This window comes from Mustelus asterias, chromosome 13, assembly GCF_964213995.1.
Source record: "Mustelus asterias chromosome 13, sMusAst1.hap1.1, whole genome shotgun sequence".
In the NCBI taxonomy this organism is placed as follows: Eukaryota; Metazoa; Chordata; class Chondrichthyes; order Carcharhiniformes; family Triakidae; genus Mustelus; species Mustelus asterias.
The window spans coordinates 99,897,195-99,921,870 of NC_135813.1; the positions used below are offsets into that span (position 1 = coordinate 99,897,195).

Genomic DNA, 24,676 nt, shown 5'->3' on the forward strand with positions numbered 1-24,676 from the left:
CCAATTCCGTTGACTGGTTTCAAGAGGGAGATAGATATATTTCAAATGAAAAAAAGGGAAAGAGGGATATGGGGAACAGGTGGGGTGGTGGATTTGAGACCAGGGAGAGATCAGCCATGATCTGATTGAATGGCGGAGCAGGCTTGAAGGGCTGAATTTGCCTACTTCTGCTGCTAATTCCTATGTTCCTATATAACTCACTTCCCGCACCTAGTGGTGCAGCAATCAGACCTTCGTCTGTTTCCACAGCTAGTAATTCCCAGACCAGGTTCCTGGTCTGCTGCCAGAGGCTTATAGCTGGAGGGACGTCACTCCACACCATTAAGCGTGGCTGATCAGGGGTCTCTCCCGTTCTTATTGCCAACCATTGGTGTGTTTGAATGGTTTGCAGGTTGACACACTCACCCTGTTTGGCTGTGTGATGAACGCATCTTCCTTGGCCATCGAGCCCTGGGGTGGGACGCAAACTCAGAACTTCTGGCTCAGAGACAGGGATGCTATCCACTGCTCCCACACAACCTCCAAACAAGTAGTGGCTCATCAAATACAGTGCAGATTAGATGCAGTACCCTCCACACCGGCCTTGGACTTCCTCGGACCTTTTGGCATAGTTATGGAGAGTACTATAGTGCCGAGTTTATTTGTGGGGACATTTACACGTAACTGGTCGGCGCCATTTTATTGCTGAGATAGCAGCATGCACAACTTCCTTTGATGGTCCGTGCTGTTCCTGAGATACATCCGTGAAAACCCACTGCATTTCATTTGCATAGCTCCACATTCCCACACAAAACCTTCACACGAGCTTCTCATCATGTATGTTACTGATGCATAATTCAAGCTTGTCAACTCACGACTCGGTTGGTTTTGTCTTCGTGGACCCCACGACCTGGCTCCTTTTGGCATCTGTTGCCTCTAGTACAGCCTACAGATGACCTTTGGCAAGGTCCACCCTTACCAGATCCGTTTCCCTCTTCTATAGACCCCTCTGGGGGGAAAAGGAAATTATTTTGAGATGTTGGAAATGCATGGAAATAGTGACGTTATAGCTCGAGTGAGACAGACTAACCTCAATTTAACAGCCGGTAGAAACTGAAAACTTTATCCACAAATGTCAGAACTATTTAAAAGATTTCAATATTGCTGAAAAAAAAGACATTTTTTCCATGTAACAGAAAAATTTGCAGGAATCCCAAAGCCAGGAGAAACAACTACTTTATACTGTCTGAGAAGACATTCCCTGACATCGGTATTCTTGCAAACTGTCCTGATGAGTGCAAGATGAAAAGCTTTGACAAAATACCTTTATTCAGTAATCCTCAAATTCAGTACTACCAACCGACTGTTCAACATTTCTAACCTTTCCTTACCTTCTCTCCCCCTTTGCTTTCCTTTTTCCCCCCTTTTCTCAATGTTACCTCACTCCCACCTATCTCCCTCCTCCCCCCACATCTCCATCTGTCGCAGTTTATTCTCTGATTTCAGCTTCTCTGCTGTTTAGCCATTTTATTCTCTCTATGGGCTGCCATGAGCAGCCTGTCCCCCTGTTTCTGTGGCTATGACTCGTCTTTCATTCCCTCACCCTACGGTATAAATATCTCCCACTTTCTCTGCCTCTTAACTTTGACAAAGGGTCGTCTGGACTCGAAACGTCAGCTCTTTTCTCTCCTAACCGATGCTGCAAGACCTGCTGAGATTTTCCAGCATTTTCCCTTTTGGCTTCCTTTGTGTTCAAAATGTCAGTTGTGTTATTTTCTTCAATGGGGGTCAGTTTGGGTTCCTTTTGTTCTTTTTGCAGCTTAATGCTGAAAAATTCAAGTCATTGTGTATTGTTATGGAAATTAAACCTTTGATTTTCTTTCATGGGCGAGTTTACTCTGGTGGAGCTGTGACATCTTTTAAAGTCGACTTTCTTTTGCAAATCCTAATGCAATTTAAGTGTTTCAGCCAGTGCTTGAGCGAGTGTCTTGGTGCTGTCTCATCTGTGCTTTCCCTTTACCTTTCCTGCTCAGGACTAAGGCTGGCAGAGCAGCTTGGCCGCAGAGAAGATGAGGCTAAAATTCGACATCGATTGGGACTTTCGCTGTGGGTCAGTCGAAACCTCGAAGAGGCACAACACCAGGTACCTAACACCTAGACAATCCAATAAAACAAATGCCTTGGAGCAAGGATACAGTCAGAAGTCTCACAACACCAGGCTAAAGTCCCAACAGGTTTATTCGGAATCACGAGCTTTCGGAGCACTGCTCCTTCATCAGGTGTGAAGGAGCAGCGCTCGGAAAGCTTGTGATTCCAAATAAACCTGTTGGACTTTAACCTGGTTCTGTGAGACTTCTGACTGTGGCCCACCATCCCAGTTCAACACTGGCATCTCCACATCTTGGAGCAAGGATGGTTGATTACAGTTAGGTGGGAGGTCTGAGTGTTATATTTTCTGAAGTCCCTGATTACTTTTCATCTCTATCTTGTCTTACTTTGTCAAAACAAAATGGGTAAATTAGATCAAAAATAATATCTTACATCATGTAAAAATAAGTAGGGAGAAATCCAATGCTTCAAAAACTCAGCAAATATTTATGCCAGTTTATTAGGCACAGCGGTTAGCACTGCTGCCTCACAGCGCCAGGGACCCCGGTTCGATTTCCGGCTTGGGTCACTGTCTGTGCTGTGTCTGCACGTTCTCACTGTGTCTGCGTGGGTTTCCTCTGGGTGCTCCAGTTTCCTCTCACGGTCCGAAAGACGTGCTGGTCAGGTGCATTGGCCGTGCTAAATGCTCCTTCAGTGTACCCGGAGTGCGGCGACTAGGGGATTTTCACAGTAACTTCATTGCAATGTTAATGTAAGCCTACTTGTGACACTAATAAATAAACTTTAAAACGTTAATTATTGCTCAATCATATCTCACGATCAAGTGGTTTTAAAAGTACATACAAACTGTGTTCTGTTTGTTCAATGAGACAGGACAAAAGCACTATAGACAACGTGAGGCAGGAGCTACATGTGCAGCTAAAAGCAGCATGCAAATCTCATAATGCTCACAACAATCTTTAAGACCTTTGAGAATTGGGCTGGTGGCGGTGCGTTATAGGTCACTCGGGGAGTCTGAGTTGCTGTGGCAACAGGCACTTTCACAAGCTTCAACTGATTGTTGTCTGGAGCTATGAATTCCAATGGCAGAGAATTCAGCTTTCCTTGCATCTTTTGGTCGACCATGAATCTCGCTCACTGTGTTGGAAGGGTTTTGCGTTTGACCGCGTTGTGAACGCACCTCCTTTAGCCATCAACTCCTGGGGTGGAACTCGATGCAGAGCTTGTGGCTCCGAGGCAGGGGGCGCTATCCACTGCGCCACCAGGAAATTGTACTGATTACCAAATCAGTAAAAACTAACTGAAACTAAGGATCATACTGGTATTCCCATAATGTCCTTTTTAATTTTAGTAAATAGTTCCTTTGGCACAGTACAGTTGAAGGAAGGAAGAAGGATTTCAAGAATAATTTATGATACTCCCCAGTTGTGTGAAGCAATGACCTTGTGCAAGCGATACCACTGCAAAGAATATGCAAGTGCTTCAAGTAGCAACTGTATACAGCTGCAAAGTGATTGCTGTGTATTTAGAGAGGGGCGGAATCAGGTTTCTTTATTTCATTGGGTTACAATAATATTCCAGACCTGAATGTGGGTTGTTGCATTGGTATTGCAGTGCACTGGATGTTGCAAAGTGCAGTACACTGCACAAGATCAGCATACAGCTCACAGGATGTGCACTACTCTGCATGGAATAAAGTGCAGCTCACAGGTTGTGCAATAGTTTTTTAAAAAGTTTTTCATTTATTAGTCACAAGTAAGGCTTACATTAACACTGCAGTGAAGTTACGGTGAAATTGCCCTAGTCGCCACAGTCCGACGCCTGTTCGGGTCAGTGCACCTGAACAGCATGTCTTTTCAGAATGTGGGAAGAAACCGGAGCACTCGGAGGAAACCCACGCAGACACGGGGAGAACGTGCAGACTCCACACAGACAGTGATCCAAGCCGGGAATCGAACCCGGGTCCCTGGCGCTGTGAGACAACAGTGCTAACCACCGTGCCACCCATACAATACTCTGTGGGGTTGATGTGCAATACATGATGAATTGAACACACACACACTGAAATGTCGGGCAAAGTTCTGCCACTATTGTACGGAAAATAAAAACGTGGCCCATTTCAGATTCGACCGTTGCAATAGTCCCTTACAGAGCAGCAGTGAAAGAGGCCTTGGAAAAATTACACCTAGCTGGAGAGTTAATGTTAGCATAGGGGAGGCCTGAAAGAGGGAAGAAAGCAATTAAATAAAACATTGGAGTGTAATTGAGTTTTTTGTGTCAAAATAGTGAAATGTATAACTTGCAAGCAAATATTGCCTCTATTTTATGATCCGTAAACAGTAACAGACACGGTGATAGAGACATTAGACATTAGACATCCGGCTTTGGGAATCCCAAGAGTCACTCTGTGCAGTGCTGAACAAGTTGGTTTGTAATTATTTCGTGAAACGAGCTTGCTGGTCTATTCCACTGAAGCACAAAACATTGCACATGGAGGGTTATTTATAATATTCATTAAAGCAAATTTTCTTTCCATTTCAGCTTTACAGAGCATCCGCCTTATTTGAAAATATCCGCCATGAAGCACAGCATAGCACTGATTATAAACTCTCGCTGTTTGACCTTCAGACATCCTCCTACCAAGCTTTACAGCGTGTTTTGGTCAGTCTGGGTAAGCAGAGTTCCAGAGCAGGACAATGGTCTGAGTTTAGTCAATTCCTGACACACCAGCGGAAGTCATTCCTTTTTTCCCAGACGACTTTTTTCCCCCTATTTTTCTTTTCCTCTCAGATAATGGTTAGCAGTCGGGCGAGGGAGGGGAGCTGATCTGTGGCCTGACATTTGCCCTCGTTGGGTTCAGCATGGCGCTCCCTGAGATTTTCTCTTCCACCCGTGGAGGGAGCATTGATCTGCACTGAATGGTGCAGCTGAGACTGGATCAGGAGGATCGCAGAATTGTCCTGCGCAGAAGGAGGCCATTTGGCCCATTGTATCTGCACTGGCAAATCCACATATCGTTCTGTGTCACCGTGGTGTGATAAGGATGCTGTAGGGCTCCACCTTGGTATCCTTGTTAAGAAATTCCTGGGAATTAAAAGAACTTAAATGAATCTGGTCGTTCATTTCAATATTGGGACCTTAAATTGTGCAGATTGGCTCTCATTTTTACACTGTGATTGCTGACATGGTTACACTTCAAATGCTGTTTTTAGCCAGTCAGCTTTGGAGACCCTGCGGTTTGTGAAAGCCACTTTGTAAATTGCAAGATGGTTTTATTTTTTTAACTGGCAAACGAGCTGCTGTGCACGAAAGGAAAACTGTCATTTTTAGACAATACAGGATTCCCTGGAGTTTAAGATAAATACAAGGATCTTAACTATGTCTCTAAAATCCTATACCTAACCTGAGAATATCTGAGTTTAAAATGCAATGTCATTATCACCTTGATTGCCAAGCGTAGCTTTTGCATTCGGCAAATAAAACATTGTTTGCAACGTTCCGTGGCCGGAATCTTGCCGCCGTTCACACCGATGGGATTTTCCTGTTCCGCCGCAGTGAACGGAGATTTTCCTGGCCGCCAAATTCTCTGGCCTCGCTGCAGCAAGAGTGTGGTGTGAACGGCAGGTAAGATCGCGCCCCCGTGTATTTGTTTTTCTAAATATAAATAGATTTTGCATTAACAGTTGCAATTTTGAGATAGCCCAAAGTAACACAAGTAGTGAGTCAACATAAGGTACCTACAATTTAAGATGTTAATAAGGTAATGTATAATCTGGGAATCTCACACTAAAGATATTCAGGTAATTTAATGGTAAATGTACTTGGCACTGACAATGTTTTGTTAATTTTGTAGGATGTATTGATAATCATGTGTGCCGAATTGAGAATGATGGAGCTATTTTAACAAAAATACTTATACGACACAGGGATGATTCCACATGAAAATTAAATCTGATATATTTTTACGTCAAGCGTCCCACTCTTCCTCACACATTTTGTTTCCTTATAATCTTTTGGTTAGGTCGGCATGATGAGGCATTGGCGGTAGCAGAGAGGGGAAGAACAAGAGCATTTGCTGATCTCTTAGTGGAGAGGCAAACTGGACAGCAAGAATCTGATCCACTGACTCCAGTCACCATTGACCAGATTCTGGAGGCCATCAATAACCAACGTAGCCTGGTGCTGTACTACTCCCAGGCAGCTGGATACCTCTACAGCTGGTTACTAGCACCAGGAGCAGGTATGGGCACATGTTGATGTCTCAGGAGAGAAATGTAATCCTGCGTTTGGCACCTGGAGTGGCTGGTGAATCCACTGATGCCTGTCTTGTAGCGTAATGTTGATCGCGCTGTTATGTGTATTGTGACATTGATTCTTGGCACTGTGGCGTTGCCTGACAAATGTTTGGCATGTGTTGCCCATATGTATGTACAGGACTGGTTATTTTAATTTTAAATCCGTAACTGCTGATTGTTACAATATCCAATTGCACTATGTGAAGAAGGGCAGGAGAGACCCCTCGCTATCCTGACAAAAACATATCTCATGAAAAACATCACTAATACAAGAGTAATTGACATTGTTGTTTTGGCTACTCTATACTCAAATTTGCTGTTCACAGTTGCAATTTTGAGATGACCCAAAGTAACACAAGTAGTGAGTCAACATAAGATACGGATAATTTAAGATGTTAATAAGGTAATGTATAATCTGGGAATCTCACACTAAAGATATTCAGGTAATTTCTATGTTACAATAGTGACAGCAGTTCACAAAGTGCTTCATTGGTAGTCAAGCTCTTTGGGATGTTGTGAGATTATGAAAGGCAGTATGGAAAAGCAAGTTTTTTTCTTTTCCATTAACAAAACATAATGGTGGACTGGACTTCATAATAAGAACATTGGGTGCAAAAGCAAGGAAGTTATGATGATCCTTTGTATAGCTCTGGTTAGGCCACAACTAAAGTATTGTGTCCAGTTCTGGTCACCACTCTTGAGGAAAGGATGTGAGGGTTGTTGGTAGAGTGCAGAGAAGACTTAGCAACATGGTTCCAGGTTGGTGGAACTTTAACCCCAAGGTTGGGTTGGAGAAATTGGAGTTTTCCTTGAAGCAAATGAGATTGAAAGGAGATTTGAAAGAGGCACATAAGATTGTGACAGGTTTGGATAAGATAGACAAAGAAAAGTATTTCTATTCTTCAATGTTGCAAGGATTGTGGACACAAAATTAAGGATTCGGGCAAATGATGCACAGAGCTTGTGAGGAAGAACTATTTTACACAGCAATTGGTAATGACCTGGAACTTGCTGCCTATAAAGGTGGTGGAAGCAGAGATGTTAATGATTTCAAAATGAGATTGGATGGGCACTTGAGGGAAATAAACATGCAGGGTTACGAGATAGAGCGGGGGAATGGGATGGACTTGATAGCTCTACAGAAATCTAGTATGGACTCAATGGGCCAAATGGCCACCCTTGGTATCATAATGACTCTACAGGCTGAATTCTCTTTGGGGACGGATTGCTTGCTCAGTCCCACAACCTGAAAGTCGGTTGGCACCTTGCCGGCCAGAAATCCGACGGTGCTGCAGCGATATTACACTGAGGTTGACCTTCGCTGGGTCAGAGTTGAACGAACACCCCACTGGGGAGCAAGGCCTGCGCTAGAGGGCTGGTGGCCAATCTGATTGGCCAATGGCTGTGTAGTCCCAGCAGAGAAGACAGGAATGGCCACTGCTGGAACCACAAGCAGGTCCAAAGAAGAAGAGACGATGCCACTCAAATTTGAGGTAAGCCTGGGGATTTTGAGTGGACCCGACTGGGAGATTGCAGCAACTCGGGTGGGGGTTTGCATATGAGAGAGGCCATGGCCAAGTGGTAAGGTTAGAGCTGGGGTTGGGGGGGAAGAACATGGGGGGGAGGTGGTTAGTCTTTTGAGCTGCCACTCATGAACACTAGATAAAAGCAAATTACTGCGGATGCTGGAATCTGAAACCAAAAGAGAAAATGCTGGAAAATCTCGACCCCTTTGTTTTCATTCTATTTTATTTAATTTTTTACTGTTCTCTACCTTTTATTTCTTTATTGTCTGTCTTCATTTTTCTTCCCCCCAATTATCCCCCTTCCCTCAACTTTTCTCCCCCTTTGCTTCTCCTTTTCTAAATCTGACCTTTGTCCCATTCATCATCATCATTCCCCCCCCCCCCCCCCCCCCTTAGCAGTCTTTTCCCTTGGTTTCTGTGGCTATGACTCATCTTTCATTCCCTCCCCCTGCAGTATAAACATCTCCCACTTTCTCTGCCTTTCAGCTTTGACAAAGGGTCATCTTGACTCGAAACCTCAGCTTTTTTCACTCCTTACAGATGCTGCCAGACCTGCTGAGATTTTCCAGCATTTTCTCTTTTGGACTCTATGCGGAGATGCCGGTGTTGGACTGGGGTGATCAAGATGAGTGGTCACACCACACCAGGTTTAAATCCAACAGGTTTATTTGAAATCACCAGCTTTCGGAGCGCTGCTCCGCTTCACCTGACGAAGGAGCGGCACTCCGAAAACTTGTGATGTCAGTTAAACCGGTTGGACTATAACCTGGTGTTGTGTGACTTCACATCTCATGAGCACAGTAGATCCCCCAGAAAGAAGGTACCCCCACCTCCACCACTCTCTGACCGACAGCAGCTGACACACTGCTCGCCTTGCCGTGGCTTTTCTCTGCAGACTGAAAAATTGTAACAGTGGTGGATTGAGGTCTTTAAATGGGTGTCGATTGGCCACTTAAGGATCTCGATAGCCCTAAGGGCTCCGCTGGCTGCCTGATGTCTTGCCGTCTCCTATAATCTGGGGGATACAGATCAGGTCTGGGCGTAATCTTGGGTCCGATTTTAACTCTGTGTAGGTGAATGGGTTTTGAGTAAGTTAAAATATATCCGAATGTGTCAAAACAATTCCTTGCAGCTGTGACAGTATTGCAGCAAAAGTTATTGTTCTGGCTCTTTTCTCTTGCCAGATAATAAAATTATTTCTTCATGGACGCAACCTTACTTTAATCCCGGTAGCAATTTGTTTCATTATTTACGACATGCATAAAGGTAACCAAGACTTTTAAGCACTTAACTTTCAATTCACATTTATGTGTCCAATTAACCTCCGTACATTTAAGGTGATTCAATGAGAGGTTACTTTGTTTGAATGAGGGGAAAACAGTGCAAATGGAGAGTAACAACAAGTGGGCCAAAGGCGAGGCAATTTAAGTGCGAAAGGCAATTAGATACGTCAGAATTTTCCATTCACTACACTGTTTTACTAGACAATGCTACACTGCACAGTCAAAGGCAGGAAATGAGGTCAACTCATTCTGTGATTCATTTCCTATGTAATGATTAGCTCAGTGGACATTCTGCAACAGATACTGAATTCATTTCAAAGAGTTCAGACTCATTTCATGAAAGAGTTAACGGGCTTATTAAAATGTGTTCAAAGTCTGTCTCCGTCAAGCTCTCTTCTAAACATTTATTGGTAAAATGGGTTTTTAACCATGCTGGAGAGATAACCTTCAGAGTGCATTATTATGGAGTTTTAGCGCGCCATGTAATGAGTGCCAGCCAGCAATGAGCCCCAGATATGGATGTGTGAAAGTTGTGTTTGGGGTTCCATTAATGTACTTAATCAGAGTGGGGTCTGTTGTTGGGTTATTTGTGTCTCTGATTAGGAAAACAGGTACAACAAGAGGCAGCACAATGGCACAGTGGTTAGCACTGCTGCTTCACAGCGCCAGGGACCGGGTTCGATTCCTGGCTTGGGTCACTCTCTGTGTGGAGTTTGCACGTTCTCCCCGTGTCTACTCCTCCGGGTGAACAAAGAACAAAGAAAATTACAGCACAGGAACAGGCCCTTCGGCCCTCCAAGCCTGCACCAACCATGCTGCCCGACTGAACTAAAACCCCCTACCCTTCCGGGGACCATATCCTTTTATTCCCGTCCTATTCTTGTATTTGTCAAGATGCCTCTTAAATGTCACTACCGTATCTGCTTCCACTACCTCCCCCAGCCGCGGGTTCCAGGCACCCACCACCCTCTGTGTAAAAAACTTGCCTCATACATCTCCTTTAAACCTTGCCCCTCACACCTTAAACCTGTGCCCCCTAGTAATTGACTCTTCCACCCTGGGAAAAAGCTTCTGACTATCCACTCTGTCCATGCCCCTCATAATCTTGTAGACTTCTATCACGTCGCCCCTCAACCTCTGTCATTCCAGTGAGAACAAACCAAGTTTCTCCAACCTTTCCTCATATCTAATGCCCTTCCGGGTGCTCCGGTTTCCCCCCACACTCCAATGACGTGCTGGTTAAGTGCATTGGCCATGCTAAATTCTCCCTCAGTTTACCCGAACAGGCACTGGAGTGTGGCGACACAGTAACTTCATTGCAGTGTTAATGTAAGCCTTGTGGCACTAATAAATAAAAACAGAATTGCTGGAAATCATAAAAACAAAACTTCAACATAGCTCATAGGCAAGAAAGAGCAGGAACATTGGGCGGGACTTTATAACCTTGCTCGTCCTGAAGCCGTAAAATCCCACCTGAGGTCAATGGATCTTCCCCTTGTCCACCTCTCTCTCGCTCCGATTCCGTGGCGGGCGGGCGGTAAAATTCCAGCCATTGATTCTATTGCTTTTCTTTTAAATTCACACTTTTAATGCCTTCTCCCACTCTTTTCGATGTAGAATCAAACTCTTTGCAAAAGTGATAAATATTAATAATCAGCTCGCCAGCACTCGTAACTAATGCTTTATAACACTGCCGGTGGAGAACATCATTCTCCAAATTTCTCAACCATTTGTCTTCTATCTTGTGTTAATTATCCAAAGGGCGGAGTTGAAGGGAAGTCTGGCAGAATTTTTGTAATCCAAATTGAAATAATTCACCAGAAAAGACCACTTGAGAATAACAGTATCAATAATGGGCAGCACGGTGGCACAGTGGTGAGCACAGCTGCTTCACAGCGCCAGCGACCCAGATTCATTTCTGGCCTTGGGTCACTGTCTGTGTCGAGTTTGCATGGGTTTCCTCTGGGTGCTCCGGTTTCCTCCCTTGCTCCAAAGATGTGCAGGTTAGTTGGATTGGCCATGCCCCAAAGATCTGTAGGTTGGGGGGATTAGTGGAGGAGATGTGTGGGGGTTACAGGAATAGGTCCGGGGATGGGATGCTCTTTCGGAGAGTTGGTGCAGACTCGATGAGCCGTGTGGCCTCCTTCTGTATTGTTATATTCTGATCCTATAAATTCTATGAAAATTCAGGAGACAATTCGAAGGATTTCTAGAAAGAGAAGGAATTAGCACAACTGGGGTTAGAATGCGGACGAGGGCTCGAGGGATCATTATCACAATAACTAACAGGTTGAAACTCTGGAGAAATGGCGCAAATGCATTTGTCCACCAGTTCACTAGGATTTCCACCCAGGTTGTAGTGACAGATGGGAGGACCCCGGTGGAAATTCAATTAAAGAATCTGGAATTAAAAGTCTAATGATGACCACGAACCATTGCCGATTGTCGTAAAAACCCACCTGGTTCACTAATGTCTTTCAGGGAAGGAAATTTATTGCCCTTACCTGATCTACATGTGACTCCAGATCCACAGCAATGTGGTTGCCTCGTAATAACGCCCTCTGAAATCCACTCAGTTCAAGGGCCATTAGAGATAGCCAATAAATGCTGGCCCAGCCATCGATGAATGGGTTCCATGAATGAGTTTTTAAAAATGTAACCCCTTCGTGAGGTGATAGGGCTGATAAATCTCGAGCAATCTGTAGCAGACTTCGTCCTAAAATGTATTTCTGTGCACAGGACCTGTATGCAATTATTACAGATGGGTATAACTTGCCCCCCCTTTTTTTTGTTGCCTATATTTTTCCTGGATAAGTCGAACATTGCCAAATGGGTGAATTGCTGTGTATTACCCAACGTATGCTGTATGTACACTGTGCGCATAACTGTTGCACTGGGATACAGAAGGGTGACTTGGGGGCAGCAGAGAATGATACGGATCACAGTGCAGCAGAGCAGACGCTGATTCAGTATAAATGTGGTTGCTGCTCCTACCCACTGGAGACTGCAGAGCTCTAGGCACTTCATTCCTATCCTAATGAGAAAATAAGTTAGGCAACATTCACCGTAAGATGTGGGAATCAGTCCTACTCTAAAACTTCACACTAGAAACTGTATTGCATCAGACAATGAACTGACTTTTGCAAAAAAAAAATTGCGTGGGGTTTCAAAATTTAAATTGCAGTAATTATAGTCTCTTAAAGTCTGATTCATTTTATGTTTGAAAAACTCAACCAGAATCAGAGCAATTCCCTGCAAATTCCCTTTGCAGTGCAACATGCCTCCTGTAAGCGATTCTGTTCTCTAATATCTAGTTATAGTTCATCATAGAAATCATAGAAACCCTACAGTACAGAAAGAGGCCATTTGGCCCATCGAGTCTGCACCGACCACAATCCCACCCCCCATATCCCTACATATTTTACCCACTAATCCCTCTAATCTACGCATCCCAGGATACTAAGGGGCAATTTTAGCATGGCCAATCAACCTAACCCGCACATCTTTGGACTGTGGGAAGAAACCGGAGCACCCGGAGGAAACCCACGCAGACACGAGGAGAATGTGCAAACTCCACACAAACAGTGACCCAAGCCGGGAATCGAACCCAGGTCCCTGGAGCTGGGAAGCAGCAGTGCTAACCACTGTGCTACCGTGTAGTTCTTCAGAATGTAATAGAAACCACTCTTTCTTAGTGTGTATTTGATGTATTTTCTTCCTGTAGCATCCATTAGGGCCTCTGCGAGCGTTGGTCTATGAAGACATATCTGATGTCATAGAAACTAGAAGAAGGAGTAGGCCATTCGGCCCTTCGAGCCTGCTCCGCCATTCATTTTGATCATGGCTGATCATCAAATTCAATATCCTGATCCCATATCCCTTGATCCCTTTAGCCCCAAGAGCTATAATCCAATTATTTCTTGAAATTACACAATGTTTTGGCCTCAACTACATTCTGTGGTAGTGAATTCCACACATTCACCACTCTCTGGGTGAAGAAATTTCTCCTCACCTCAGTCCTAAAAGGTCTTCAAACTATGATCCCTGGTTCTGGACTACCCCGCCATCGGGTACATTCTTTCTGAATCTACCCTGTCTAATCCTGTGAGAATTATATAAGCGTCCGATTAATACTTCCTCCAATTTTCCCTCTTTCTCTTGTTGAGGCTGGCATCACTCCTTGTTGCTTCCATCTGTTGGAAAAACTGAGATTGCAGATTTACCGCAGCGATAAACTGCAACGCACTGCAGCACCAGATCTAAGTTGTTTTTTAATGGAAATAAATCTGAAGGCAGGAAAGGTGTCCCTTCTACCCAATCCCTACTATCTGGATTTCTTCCCAGCCCCCCTCCCCCCTCTGCAATCTGCATTAAAATTCAGTTCTGATTGATGAGATGAAAGTCTCCTCCATTTATTGCTCGTGAGAGTCCAAAACGAAATGACTTTGTGTGGACGCAACCGAATGCCGAGTGGCCCAGAGCACGAAACTCCCCCTACATTCCGCGCAAATCGGCTCAAAATTCCACATTGTGCTTAAATCAGAAAACCCAACTGGGGCAGAAACTGTTTCTGTTGGTTTTCTTTGCCAAAAGGAACGTACATAAAAAATTTCCACCTCTTGAACCCCCGTGCATTTCATTAATGTGTATTAAAATGAGGGTCACTGCTGCTACAGCCCCGAATTTCCTATATTTATGCTGGCAATGCACTAGGGGTTGGTTAGAATGAGAAATAAATATAAGGCACAGCTGTTTTCAGGATCAGCTGAGACTAGCTGAAGTCAGGAGTTTTTGAGTTTGATGGCTGCTGAAAGTTTGAATTACTGCAGTTGGGAACAACCTTTTGGAGCAATTCTCTTTTTTTGGCATTGAGCCTCGACAGTCCTGAACTTGTTTCTGACCTCCTCTTTGAGTCTACTCAGAGGTTTCAATACCCCCTCCTTCATTCTCTTCTCCCCCCCCCCCCACCCCACTCAGACATACAGGGAAAGCCTCTCAGCAGCCGGATGGTATTCCCTCTGGAATATTTTAGTCGGTATCGTGGAGCTGGAGAGCGCAGAGAAAAAGAGGGTGCGGTATATTTTTAAACAGGATAAATCTCAGCCGACATTGTCCTTCTCGAATATATAACTGATCGAAGTTCTGTAAGACTGGCCTTCATCAGTCAGGGCATCGAGTATAGGAGTTGGGATATTATGTTACAGTTGTTAATTCATTCGTGAGACCGCACTTGGAGTATTGTGTATAGTTTTGGTCACCCTGTTATAGGGAAGACATTGGTAAACTGGAAGGAGTGCAAAGAATATTTACAAGGATGTTGACAAGATTAGTGGTCCTGAGCTATACGGAGGGGTTGGCCAGGCAAGGACTTTATTCCTTGGAACGTAGGAGAATGAGGGGTGGCCTTACTGAGATGTATCAAATCATGAGGGGCAAAGATAGGATGAACACACACAATCTTTTTCCCAGGGAAGGGGAATTGAAAACTAGAAGCATAGGTTTAAGATGAGAGGGGAAAGATTTAAAAGGGACCTGAGGGGCAACTTCTTCATGCAGATGGTGGTGCGTATATGGAATCAGCTGCCAGAGGAAGTGGTTAAGGCAGGTACAACAGCAACATTTAAAAAAACATTGGGATAAGTACATGGGTGGGAAAGGATTAGACAGGCATGGGCCAAATGCGGTAAATTGGGACTAGCTGGTCGGCATGGACCGGTTGGGCTGAAGGGCCTGTTTCTGTGCTGTATTGCTCTATGACTCTAAGAACTGTGGGAGGGGATGTGCCAATAAAGGCAATGGTGAAAGTGTATCGACCGCAGCAGGACCTGCAGTCACGGTAATTTGATCAAAGTGCTCTGTCAGTGACAATGAAGGTGATAACGGCATACAGCTTTGTGGAATGGGTCAGTTCAGGCAGCTGTGAGGGAGTTGTACCATATCAGCCAGTGTGGTATTTGTGCATGCTTCGATTAGATGACTAACATTATTCAGGAGAGACATTTAGAGAAATAGAAATCATTTAGGGACATTGCGTTTTGTGGGGTTACTCACTTCCACATGGTCCAGAAAGGAATATATGTTTTTCCAATCGATGGAATCACCAACCAGTGATGCCATGTTGCTTGGAAAGCTTCTGCATTTAATCCTTCAGCTGTCTCTGCAGAAATAGCTTCCACTCCTGAATGACCAAATTGTGTGTGACAACATACAAAGAACCTTTCACGTCAATAAGAACCTTGTTGGAAGTTGCCCCATCATGCATCAGAATTTGGGTGACACAGTGACACAGCGGTTATCACTGCTACCTCACAGCACCAGGGACCCGTGTTCAACTCCAGCCTTGGGTGTCTGTCTGTCTGTCTGGAGTTTGCACGTTCTCCCCGTGTCTGCATGGGTTTCCTCTGGGTGCTTCAATGTCCTCCCACAGTCCCAATGTATGCAGGTTAGGTGGATTGGCCATAGTAGTTTGCCCATTAGTGTCCCAAGATGTGTAGGTAAGATGGATTAGCCATAGAAAAATGTGTGGGGTTACGGGTTTAGGGCTGGGGAAAGGGCCTGGGTTAGACACTCTGTCAGAGAGTTGGTGAAGCCTGGATGGGCTGAATGGCCTCCTTCTGCACTGAAAGGATTCTATGATTCAAAGCATAAAGTCATGCCAATTGATGACCTTCTGACGACAAGACCTCTGCTCACTTGGATAATGTCTACATTAAGAGTTTCGCAAACAACAATGAGCACTACCATGAAGCACATCTCTCCCAGAGTGGTCATGAGATGATCAGCCGTGTCTTGAAAGGACATTTTTGCTGCCTTGACAGACTAGAATAAGCTCCACAATGTGTTCAGCATTGTTGTCACGGGCTACACTCTGTGTGTAACTTTGCATCATTGAGGGGGAGATGGCCCTAGCTGCTTTCCAGGCAGAAGTATATGGAGATAAGCCTCAAGATAAATGTTACTCCGAGAACTCTTCATTGACTGCTGCAAGAGTACCAGAACACAACCAACCATTGAAGTCTTGTCTTTTATTTAACAGTACACCTTTTGTCACCAATTACTGACGTCCAAATCACCAACAACCTGTCCTGGTCCCCTCATGCCGACACGATAGTTAAGAAAGCCCACCAATGCCTCTCAGAAGGAAATTTGGCATGTCAGCTACAACTCTCACCAACTTTTACAGATGCACCACAGAAAACATTATTTCTGGTTGTATCACAGCTTGGTATGGTTCCTGCTCTGCCCAAGACCGCAAGAAACTACAAAAGGTCGTGAATGTAGCCCAATCCATCACGCAAACCAGCCTCCCATCCATTGACTCTGTCTACACTTCCCGCTGCCTTGGCAAAGCAGCCAGCATAATTAAGGTCCCCACGCACCCCAGACATTCTCTCTTCCACCTTCTTCCTTCGGGAAAAAGATACAAAAGTCTGAGGTCACGTACCAACCGACTCAAGAACAGCTTCTTCCCTGCTGCCGTCAGACCTTTGAATGGACCTGCCGTGCATTAAGTTGATCTTTCTCTGCACCCTAGCTATGACTGTAACACTACATTCTGCACTTTCTTGTTTCCTTCTCTATGAAGGGTATGCTTTGTCTGTATAGTGCGCAAGAAACAATACTTTTCACTGTATACTAATACATGTGACAATAATAAATCAAATCAAATCCTCCGTCACTTTCAGCAACATTGTTTGCTCCTCTTTGTTTCACAGAATCCCTACAGTGCAGAAGGAGGCCATTCGGCCCATTGAATCTGCACTGACCACAATCCCACCCAGGCCCTATTTCCATAACCCCACATATTTACCCTGTAATCCCCCCGACACTAGAGTTAATTTATCATGGCCAATCAACCTAACCTGCGCATCTTTGGACTGTGGGAGGAAACCGGAGCACCCGGAGGAAACCCATGCAGACATGGGGAGAATGTGCAAACTCCACACCCTGAGGCCGGAATTGAACCCGGGTCCCTGGCGCTGTGAGGCAGCAATGCTAACCACTGTGCCGCCCAATACCATTTCTGTTTGGCCAAGCCTTTGCTCCTTCCTCAGCTCCCTGTATCAGATTATCCAGTGGAAATCACTTTTTGGGAAGAGAGGCAGGATAACTCTTGGGTAATCCAGCGCAGTTACCTGAGAGTTAAAGCAGCTAGGCAAGCACTTGCTGATTTGCATGCAGCAATCTTTAGCCACGCCTTGCTTTTCAAAGGCTGCTCTCTCAATTTCCAACCATTAAAAAGGATTTTAGCTTGAACACCAACGCAACAAATTTTGGCAGATTCAGCCCTGCAGAGGTTTGGCAGTGACAATCCCATTGCATTGGCACAAATCCATTGCAAATGCCACGTGGAATCTTGGGGCTATCAACACTCGATTGGCAATCTCATTCCAAGAGACCCCAGGTTGCTGGTGCTGAAGTTGCTCCTTTCTGTATGATGTGCTTTGTTGTGTCTTATTTAACTATGGATTTTCATACAAGTCCTCTCAGGTTGTAGTAGTTTCAGAATTTGAATTCTGTTCTTTGGAAAACAGGAAGTAAAAGAATTATTATCAGTAGAATTGACAATGGAGCCATTGACTTGTTGTAAAAAGCCAACTCGTACATTAATGCCCTCATCCAGTCTGGCCCATGTGTGACACTTGCCCCTTCATGGAATCATGGAATAGTGTATCAGAGGGGAAGGTCATTCCATCCACCAAGTTCGCATCTTCAACTCTCTGGAAGAGCAATCCCGTCAGTTCCACGCCACCACTTTTTCTGCACAACCCCACAAATTTTTCTCCTTCATGTATTTGGTTGACACAAGAATGCCCTCCAAAGTGGCCTCGCAAGTTATTCAGTTGTATCAAGAATGGGCAATAAATGTCAGCCTTTCCAAGAATGCATAAAAATCCAGATGTACTGGGAGACTGTGCTCTTCCAAGGTTGGAGCTGGCAGATATTTTTAAGGTAGACAGGTCTTTCCTCTGTCACCATGATATTGTTCTGTAATTCTACTATCGTAAACTGAGGAAATATCTCCACTCGTGCAAATCTTGACTATTGAGTAAAATGTTCCAACCAATGCTTTTTTTCTTTGTTCTTTCATGGGCTGTGGGTGCCGCTGGCAAGGCCAGTATTTGTTGCCTATCTCTGGTCGCCTTTGAAGTCTTGCCTAGGCCATTTCAGAGGGCAGCTAAGAGTCAACCGCATTGCCGCATGGAGTAACATGCGGGTTAGCTTAGTTGGCTAGACAGCTCGCATGTGGTTCCCAGCAGCATGGGATTCAATCTACATTCTGGTTGAGGTAGACTTGGAACCAACCACCCATCCTGCCCTGTAGCAAAATCATCACATAAGCCACGGTTCACTTGAGCAATTGAAAAAGACAAATCAACAGCTGCTTTTTCTGCCCAGTTTTCAATGATCAGAATTATCAACTGCAATTGAAAGCGGATTGTCCAGTTTAAAGCCAGATGGAATGGCTCATCTATTTCAGGCAGAGATACATACAAGTTGAAATTTTAACTTCATACGGAGGTCAGGCTCAGATTCCAAAGATCCTTCTTTGGACATGATCTAGATGGTGAGGTGCCTTCTTTTGAAGGGAACATTATGGTGAGATTTGTCTCCTTGTTGGTGGAACCCCTATATAATAAATCAGATGTGTATGAAATAATGTCGGTCATGTAGATTTATACTGCTGCCTCCCAGCGCCAGGGTTCGATTCCCAACTTTTGGTCACTGTCTGTGTGGAGTTTTCACGTTCTCCCCATGCCTGCATGGGTTTCCTCCGGGTGCTCTGGTTTCCTCCCACAATCCAAAAGATGTGCGGGTTAAGTGTGTTGGCCATGCTAAATTCTCCCTCAGTGTACCCGAACAGGCGCCGGAGTGTGGCAACTAGGGGATTTTCACAGTAACTTCATTTGTGACTAATAAATAAACTTTAACTTTTATCTTTAAAAAGTAGCAACAAGCATGGCCTTTTTCTGAAATAAGACTGTAGCCATCAAGTGTTGATGTTTTCCTGAATATTGGTGCATGTTCTCTGTTATGGTTCAGGTCAGAAATTCCAAAGTGTTTTATGGAGCCTGCTGGGATCATAAGTTTTGCAACTTGAATTTAGCTAGGATAAGCATGATAGTTTTCACTTCAGGTATGATTTAAATGACCCACGAGGGAGCTTTTATCAAAGAAGGTTTATTTATGAATATAGTTAACATATATAGTAAGAATATTAGCAATAACTTCTGTCAATTATAAACATGCCAAAACAATCATGAAATTGTATAACGCTTAATGGATGTACGAGCTGTCCCACTCAAACCAATCCCATAAACAAGACCTTCAAGCAGGTTTACTACAGCATAGACTAATGCTCACGTGATACAGGAATTGAGTCCTTTGGATGAAGTCTACAGTTCTCTGGATAGATTCAGAACAATTTGAAGTCAGAACAGCTTCCCAAAACAGCAGGGACTTTAGGCAAGCCACCAACAGCAGACTCCGGCCCCCTTCAGAAACGCAAGGCCTTGCATACAGATGACCAGTAGAATTTCCAAAACCAGGGAAAGAGAGAGACTTCTTTTCAGCTTGATGCCCCTTCTAAAACTAAAACCCAAACTGCAGCTCCAAACTGAAAATGAAAAAAAACTCCTGTCACCTGAACTGCCAACCAGTTTTTTCTCCCTAACAATGCAGAGTCACAATCAACCCAGTAAAAAGAAACAATCCCCCGTTTAAGCAGCAATAAAAGGACATCTCCAGTAAAGCCGGTGCCATAATGACATCAGCTAAGGCTGTGAGCTGAGAAACATTGATGCTGTGAGAGCTGCAGAGATCATGATTTTAAAAAGACATCTCTTCAAGGTACACTTAACATCACATCTCAAACACTTGAACTCAAGGAGTCTGCGGCTGCGTACCATTGCCAGAGTAATTAGTGATTCCAGCTTTGTGATACCCGCAGTAACACGGCACACGTCTTCCTGTCTTTTGGTCTCCTTGCAGGAATATTGAAGTTTCACGAGTGCTATCTGGGTGATGGTCTGACAGAAAACAGCAACGATTTTAATGAAACTAGCAGCATCAACCTGCAGGCATCCAGTTTCTCTACTCTTGAGCAATACGTGGCCAATGTTCGAGAAGCACTCGGTGTTGACTCCTACTACACCAGGTAAGCTTTCCATTTCTTTAAAAGGGTAAATGATTGATTTTTACATCCTCGCTGTGTTTAAAATGCCATTCTTGCTTTGCCTCTTCCAGAGACAGATTGAAGATGGTGGACAAACACAAAAAGTGTTTTATTATGGGCTGAGATTGTGTCTGAGATCATTAAAATTAGTGAGTGACAGGCCTTTGCAGTTACTGCTGTGATGAATTGTAACACTGGCGCTTGTTCCCGTCCTTACAGTTTGCAGTCATATGTAATGGTTTGCTTGCACTTCTCTTTTGAAACATTAAATACTAAAGTGTAGTGAAAGCAGAAGAGTGGAGGAGTGCAAAGAAAATCTGCTTTTTTTTTTTATCTGTTTCGCCCTGCAGCAGGTCCATTAGCAGCACTCACACTGCTGACCTTCCCCATTCCTCCTACATTCTTTTAGGAGCCTTACTATGCTGAACTGAAATATGATCCTTTTAAACTAAATCAAATGAATAAGTCATATTTTGATTGAATATATTAAAGTTAAAGCCACCGGTTTGCATTTTCCGCAGAAAGCAATGAAGTTCTGGAAAATAATCTCCAAAGTACTGGGTACAAATTATGAAAAATTCTTGACTCTTTTGCGATAAAAACAGAATTGAACATATTTAATCACCGTAAATTAGTGGCATTCCATAAAATAAAATTTGATCTGTTCAGTCACTATGAAAAAGTTTAGAAGAATGAGAGGAGATATAATTGAGATAAGGGAGATCGACAAAGTAGAGTTTCTAGTCATTAACATTATTTAGCCCATTGTAAACGGGTTGGCACGATGTAACTAGCGGGGTGCCACAGGGTTCGGTCTAGGACCCCAACTATTTACAATCTATATTAAAGACTTGGGTGCAGAGATAGTCGGTACCGTAGCCAAATTTTCAGATGACGCTACTGTAGGTGGGATACTAAGTTGCGACAATGAAATAAGAAATTTATAAATGGATATGGATAGATTAAGTGAATGGGGCAAAATTTGGCAGATGGAGTTTAACGTGGATAAGTGTGAGGTTATCCATTTTGATTGGAAAAATGCAAAGGCAAATTATGATCTAAATGGGGAGAGACTTTGGAGTGCTTCAGTGCAGAGGGATCTGGGTGTTCACGTGCATGAATCATAGAAAACTAGTGTGCAGGTACAGCAGGTAATAATGAAGACAAATGGAATCTTGTCATTTATTGCTGAAGGAATAGAGTATAAAAGTAAAATGTTGCTGCTACTGTACAAAACATTTGTGAGACTGCACTTAGAATATTGTGTACAGTTTTGGTCCCCTTGAGGAGGGATGTAGTTGCACTGAAGGCAGTTCAGAGGAGATTCACGAAATTGATTTAGTGAGGAGGTGAGGAGCTTGTCTTATGAAGAGAGATTGGGAAGTTTAGGCCTATGCTCACTGGAGTTTAGAAGAATGAGAGGAGATATAATTGAGATGTAAAAGACGATAAGGGGGATTGACAAAGTAGATGTGGAGAGGACATCTCGGGCAATCTAGAACAAGAGGTCATAGTTTTAGAATAAGGGGTGGAAGATTTAAAACAGAGATGAGAAGAAGTTGCTTTTCTCAAAGGGTCATGACTCTGTGGAATTCGCTACCCCGGACTGTGCTGGATGTCGGGATTTTGAGTAAATTTAAGGAAGAGGTGGACAGATTTTTGTTTAGTAATTGGTTTGAAGGGCAATGGTGAATGGGCAGGAAAGTGGAGTTGAGGCTGAGATGAGATCAGCCATGATCGTGTTAAATGACGGAGCAGGCCTGGGGGGGCTGAGTTGCCTACTCTTGCCTCTAGTTCTTCTGATTTTTATGAAAATAGTGTTGATTTTTTTGGTTGTTTACATGTGGTTTGCAATGTGTTTGGGAATGCCTACCACCTTCCTTGTTGGAGAGCATCCAGCCAACCAGCCCACTTACCAAGTATTTCCATTGTAGTTCTTCTTTTCTGTTTAGCTCGAGAGGCACTCATTCCATCTTCTCTGAGTACTTTTTGGTTCATGAACTAGCCTACGAATCCTCAGTGCTTCTATCTGATCTCCTTGCCCTAACTGTATCGTGTTTTTGTCTGTTCACCCATACCCTGCTTGTCCAAACCCCTTCCAGATGACCAGCTCATTCACCCACCAAGCCAGAGAACTTTACGGTCTGCCCATTCTTGAGACCTAGTTGCCTTATGGCTCAACAAGACACTTCTGAACCAGGAAATCATGGGTTCAAGCCCACTTTGGGGATTTCAGCACCTGGGACTTTGCGATGGCCTAGTGGTACTTTCGTTCGACTATTAATCCAGAAGCTCGGCTAATGTTTTGGGGGCCTGGGTTTGAATCCCGGCATGGCGGGATTCAAATGTGGAATTTGAATTCGGTAAAAATATCGGGAATTAACAGTTCATGAAACCATTGTAGGAAAAACCCATCTGGTTCACTAATATTCTTTAGGGAAAGAAATCTGCCATCCTTACCTGTTCTGGCCTCCATGTGACTCCAGAACCACAGCTTTGTGGTTGGCTCTCAACTGCCCTCGGGCAACAAAGGATGGGCATTAAAAAATGAATCAGTATTGACATGATGACCCCCAGCCCTAAAATAACATCCAACCCCTGCCATACACATCATTCTTTTGACTTCAATATACATGCATACCTTTCCCCCTTTGTCAGGTTTATGGGGGTGCCTTGAGCTGCCTGAAATGCAATCTCTGAAATTTCCTTCCTAAACTCTTCCTTCCTCTCCTCTGTGTGATTGTGTGCTTTTGGTGCTCCTATCCAATTTGTCCACGGCTCAGGAAGCATTTTTCTTATGTGCCTGTGAGTTGCCTTATCCTGGTTTTTTCTGCATTGAAGAGCTATATACTTGCAAGTTTTCATGGTCATCACTGTTTGATGTCACATGTGAGTGTGTCACACGTGTGTTACACTGTACCTGATTGGCTTAAGTGCATTTGTGGGGGAAAAAAAGGCAACCTACAATTATTTTTTTTCTCTGAAATAAAAAAGGTAAGAAAGAAATTAATTCAGAGAATCCTCAGCTGCTTTTTCTGTGCTTCCTAGTGGTGCGTCCATAATGGGGGAAAGCCAGCCTAGGCATCTCTAAATTAGCAAGAGCACTCTTAGATGAGGAGGGAAAAAAATCAGTCAAAGGTTTCAGGTCCTGGTTGTTATCTTATGGAATCTGTTGAAGTGCATGTGTATGGATGTTGGATTGGAATTAGATGTGATTCTTCTGTAGTTGAATAACCCAAGGATCGCATGAAAAATGTGCAACGTAGCAGAGAATGACTGATACCCTTGGACTAATTCCCTAACAAGAGAAGAGAAAGGGCAAACTTATGGAAAGGGGCCAAAAACAAATATTGTGTGTTAATGTAATTGGATGAATTGTGAATATTTGCTTCGAATATCCTCCAATACAATTATACATCAGTAACAGTAACAGTGAGCAAACCAAGCACTGAACATGGTGAAATATTATGGGTGGCATTTCACGAGTCCCATCAGTCCCACCATTGGCCTGTCATTGATTTCCCGTTGAATGAGCCACTCGCTGCTGGGAAACCCGCGATGGGGTCCGCTGTCAGCGGCACCAGAAGATTTCGGCAGAGTGAACAGCTGGAAAATTCTGGCCTATAGTCACTTTGTTGAACCCACGCTATGCTGATGTCCCCTTGACACTAAGGGGCAATTTAGCACGGCCAATCCACCTAACCTGCACATGTTTGGGGACTGTGTGTGGAAACAGGAGCACCCGGAGGAAACCCACGCAGATACGGGGAGAACGTGCCGACTCCACACAGATAGTGACCCAAGCCAGGAATTGAACCTGGGTCCCTGGCGCTGTGAGGCAGCAGCGCTAACCACTGTGCCATTGAATTCTGTTGCGGGGAATTCAGGATGTGGAGGTGTCCGAGGTGTCACACAGGAGAACACTGATGATGCTGCACATTGAAACGCTGAGTACTTTGGCTGGATTCCTGTTACTGTTAAGAAGCATGAAGGAGTCCAGCTCCGATATGGTACATGGCATCGTGCAGAGTCAATGTTTCAGGTCGATAGTCTTTGCTTCTGGTATTCACTGCGTTGCAATCAGGGGTAGAAATCCTTGTTAAGCTTTCGCTGTAACTCCGGGCTGCTGATGGGGTCTATCACCTGCTGTTGTATCTCACTTCAGCCAACTCAGCACCTGTAAGTAATTGAACCTTGCGTTTTCTTTTCTCTGTGGTTTGGTGCTTCACCAGACAGTACTTTTATTCATTAGGTGACTGGGCGGAAACTGATGCCAGTTAATTTACATGAAAAAAAATCAGTGTGATG

At 44.1% G+C, this 24,676-nt stretch overlaps 1 protein-coding gene across 4 annotated transcripts in view; it reads left to right on the forward strand.

Annotated features, from left to right (window-relative positions):
• The window catches only part of ttc28 (tetratricopeptide repeat domain 28), a 764,757-nt gene that overhangs the window by 590,778 nt on the left and 149,303 nt on the right, over positions 1-24,676 (forward strand). For all 4 annotated transcript variants that reach the window (XM_078227381.1, XM_078227383.1, XM_078227382.1 and 1 more), the window contains exons 9-12: positions 2,013-2,122; positions 4,630-4,759; positions 6,110-6,328; positions 20,185-20,350. In XM_078227381.1, the coding sequence (XP_078083507.1) occupies positions 2,013-2,122; positions 4,630-4,759; positions 6,110-6,328; positions 20,185-20,350 (625 nt within the window). The remainder of the gene's footprint in view (positions 1-2,012; positions 2,123-4,629; positions 4,760-6,109; positions 6,329-20,184; positions 20,351-24,676) is intronic.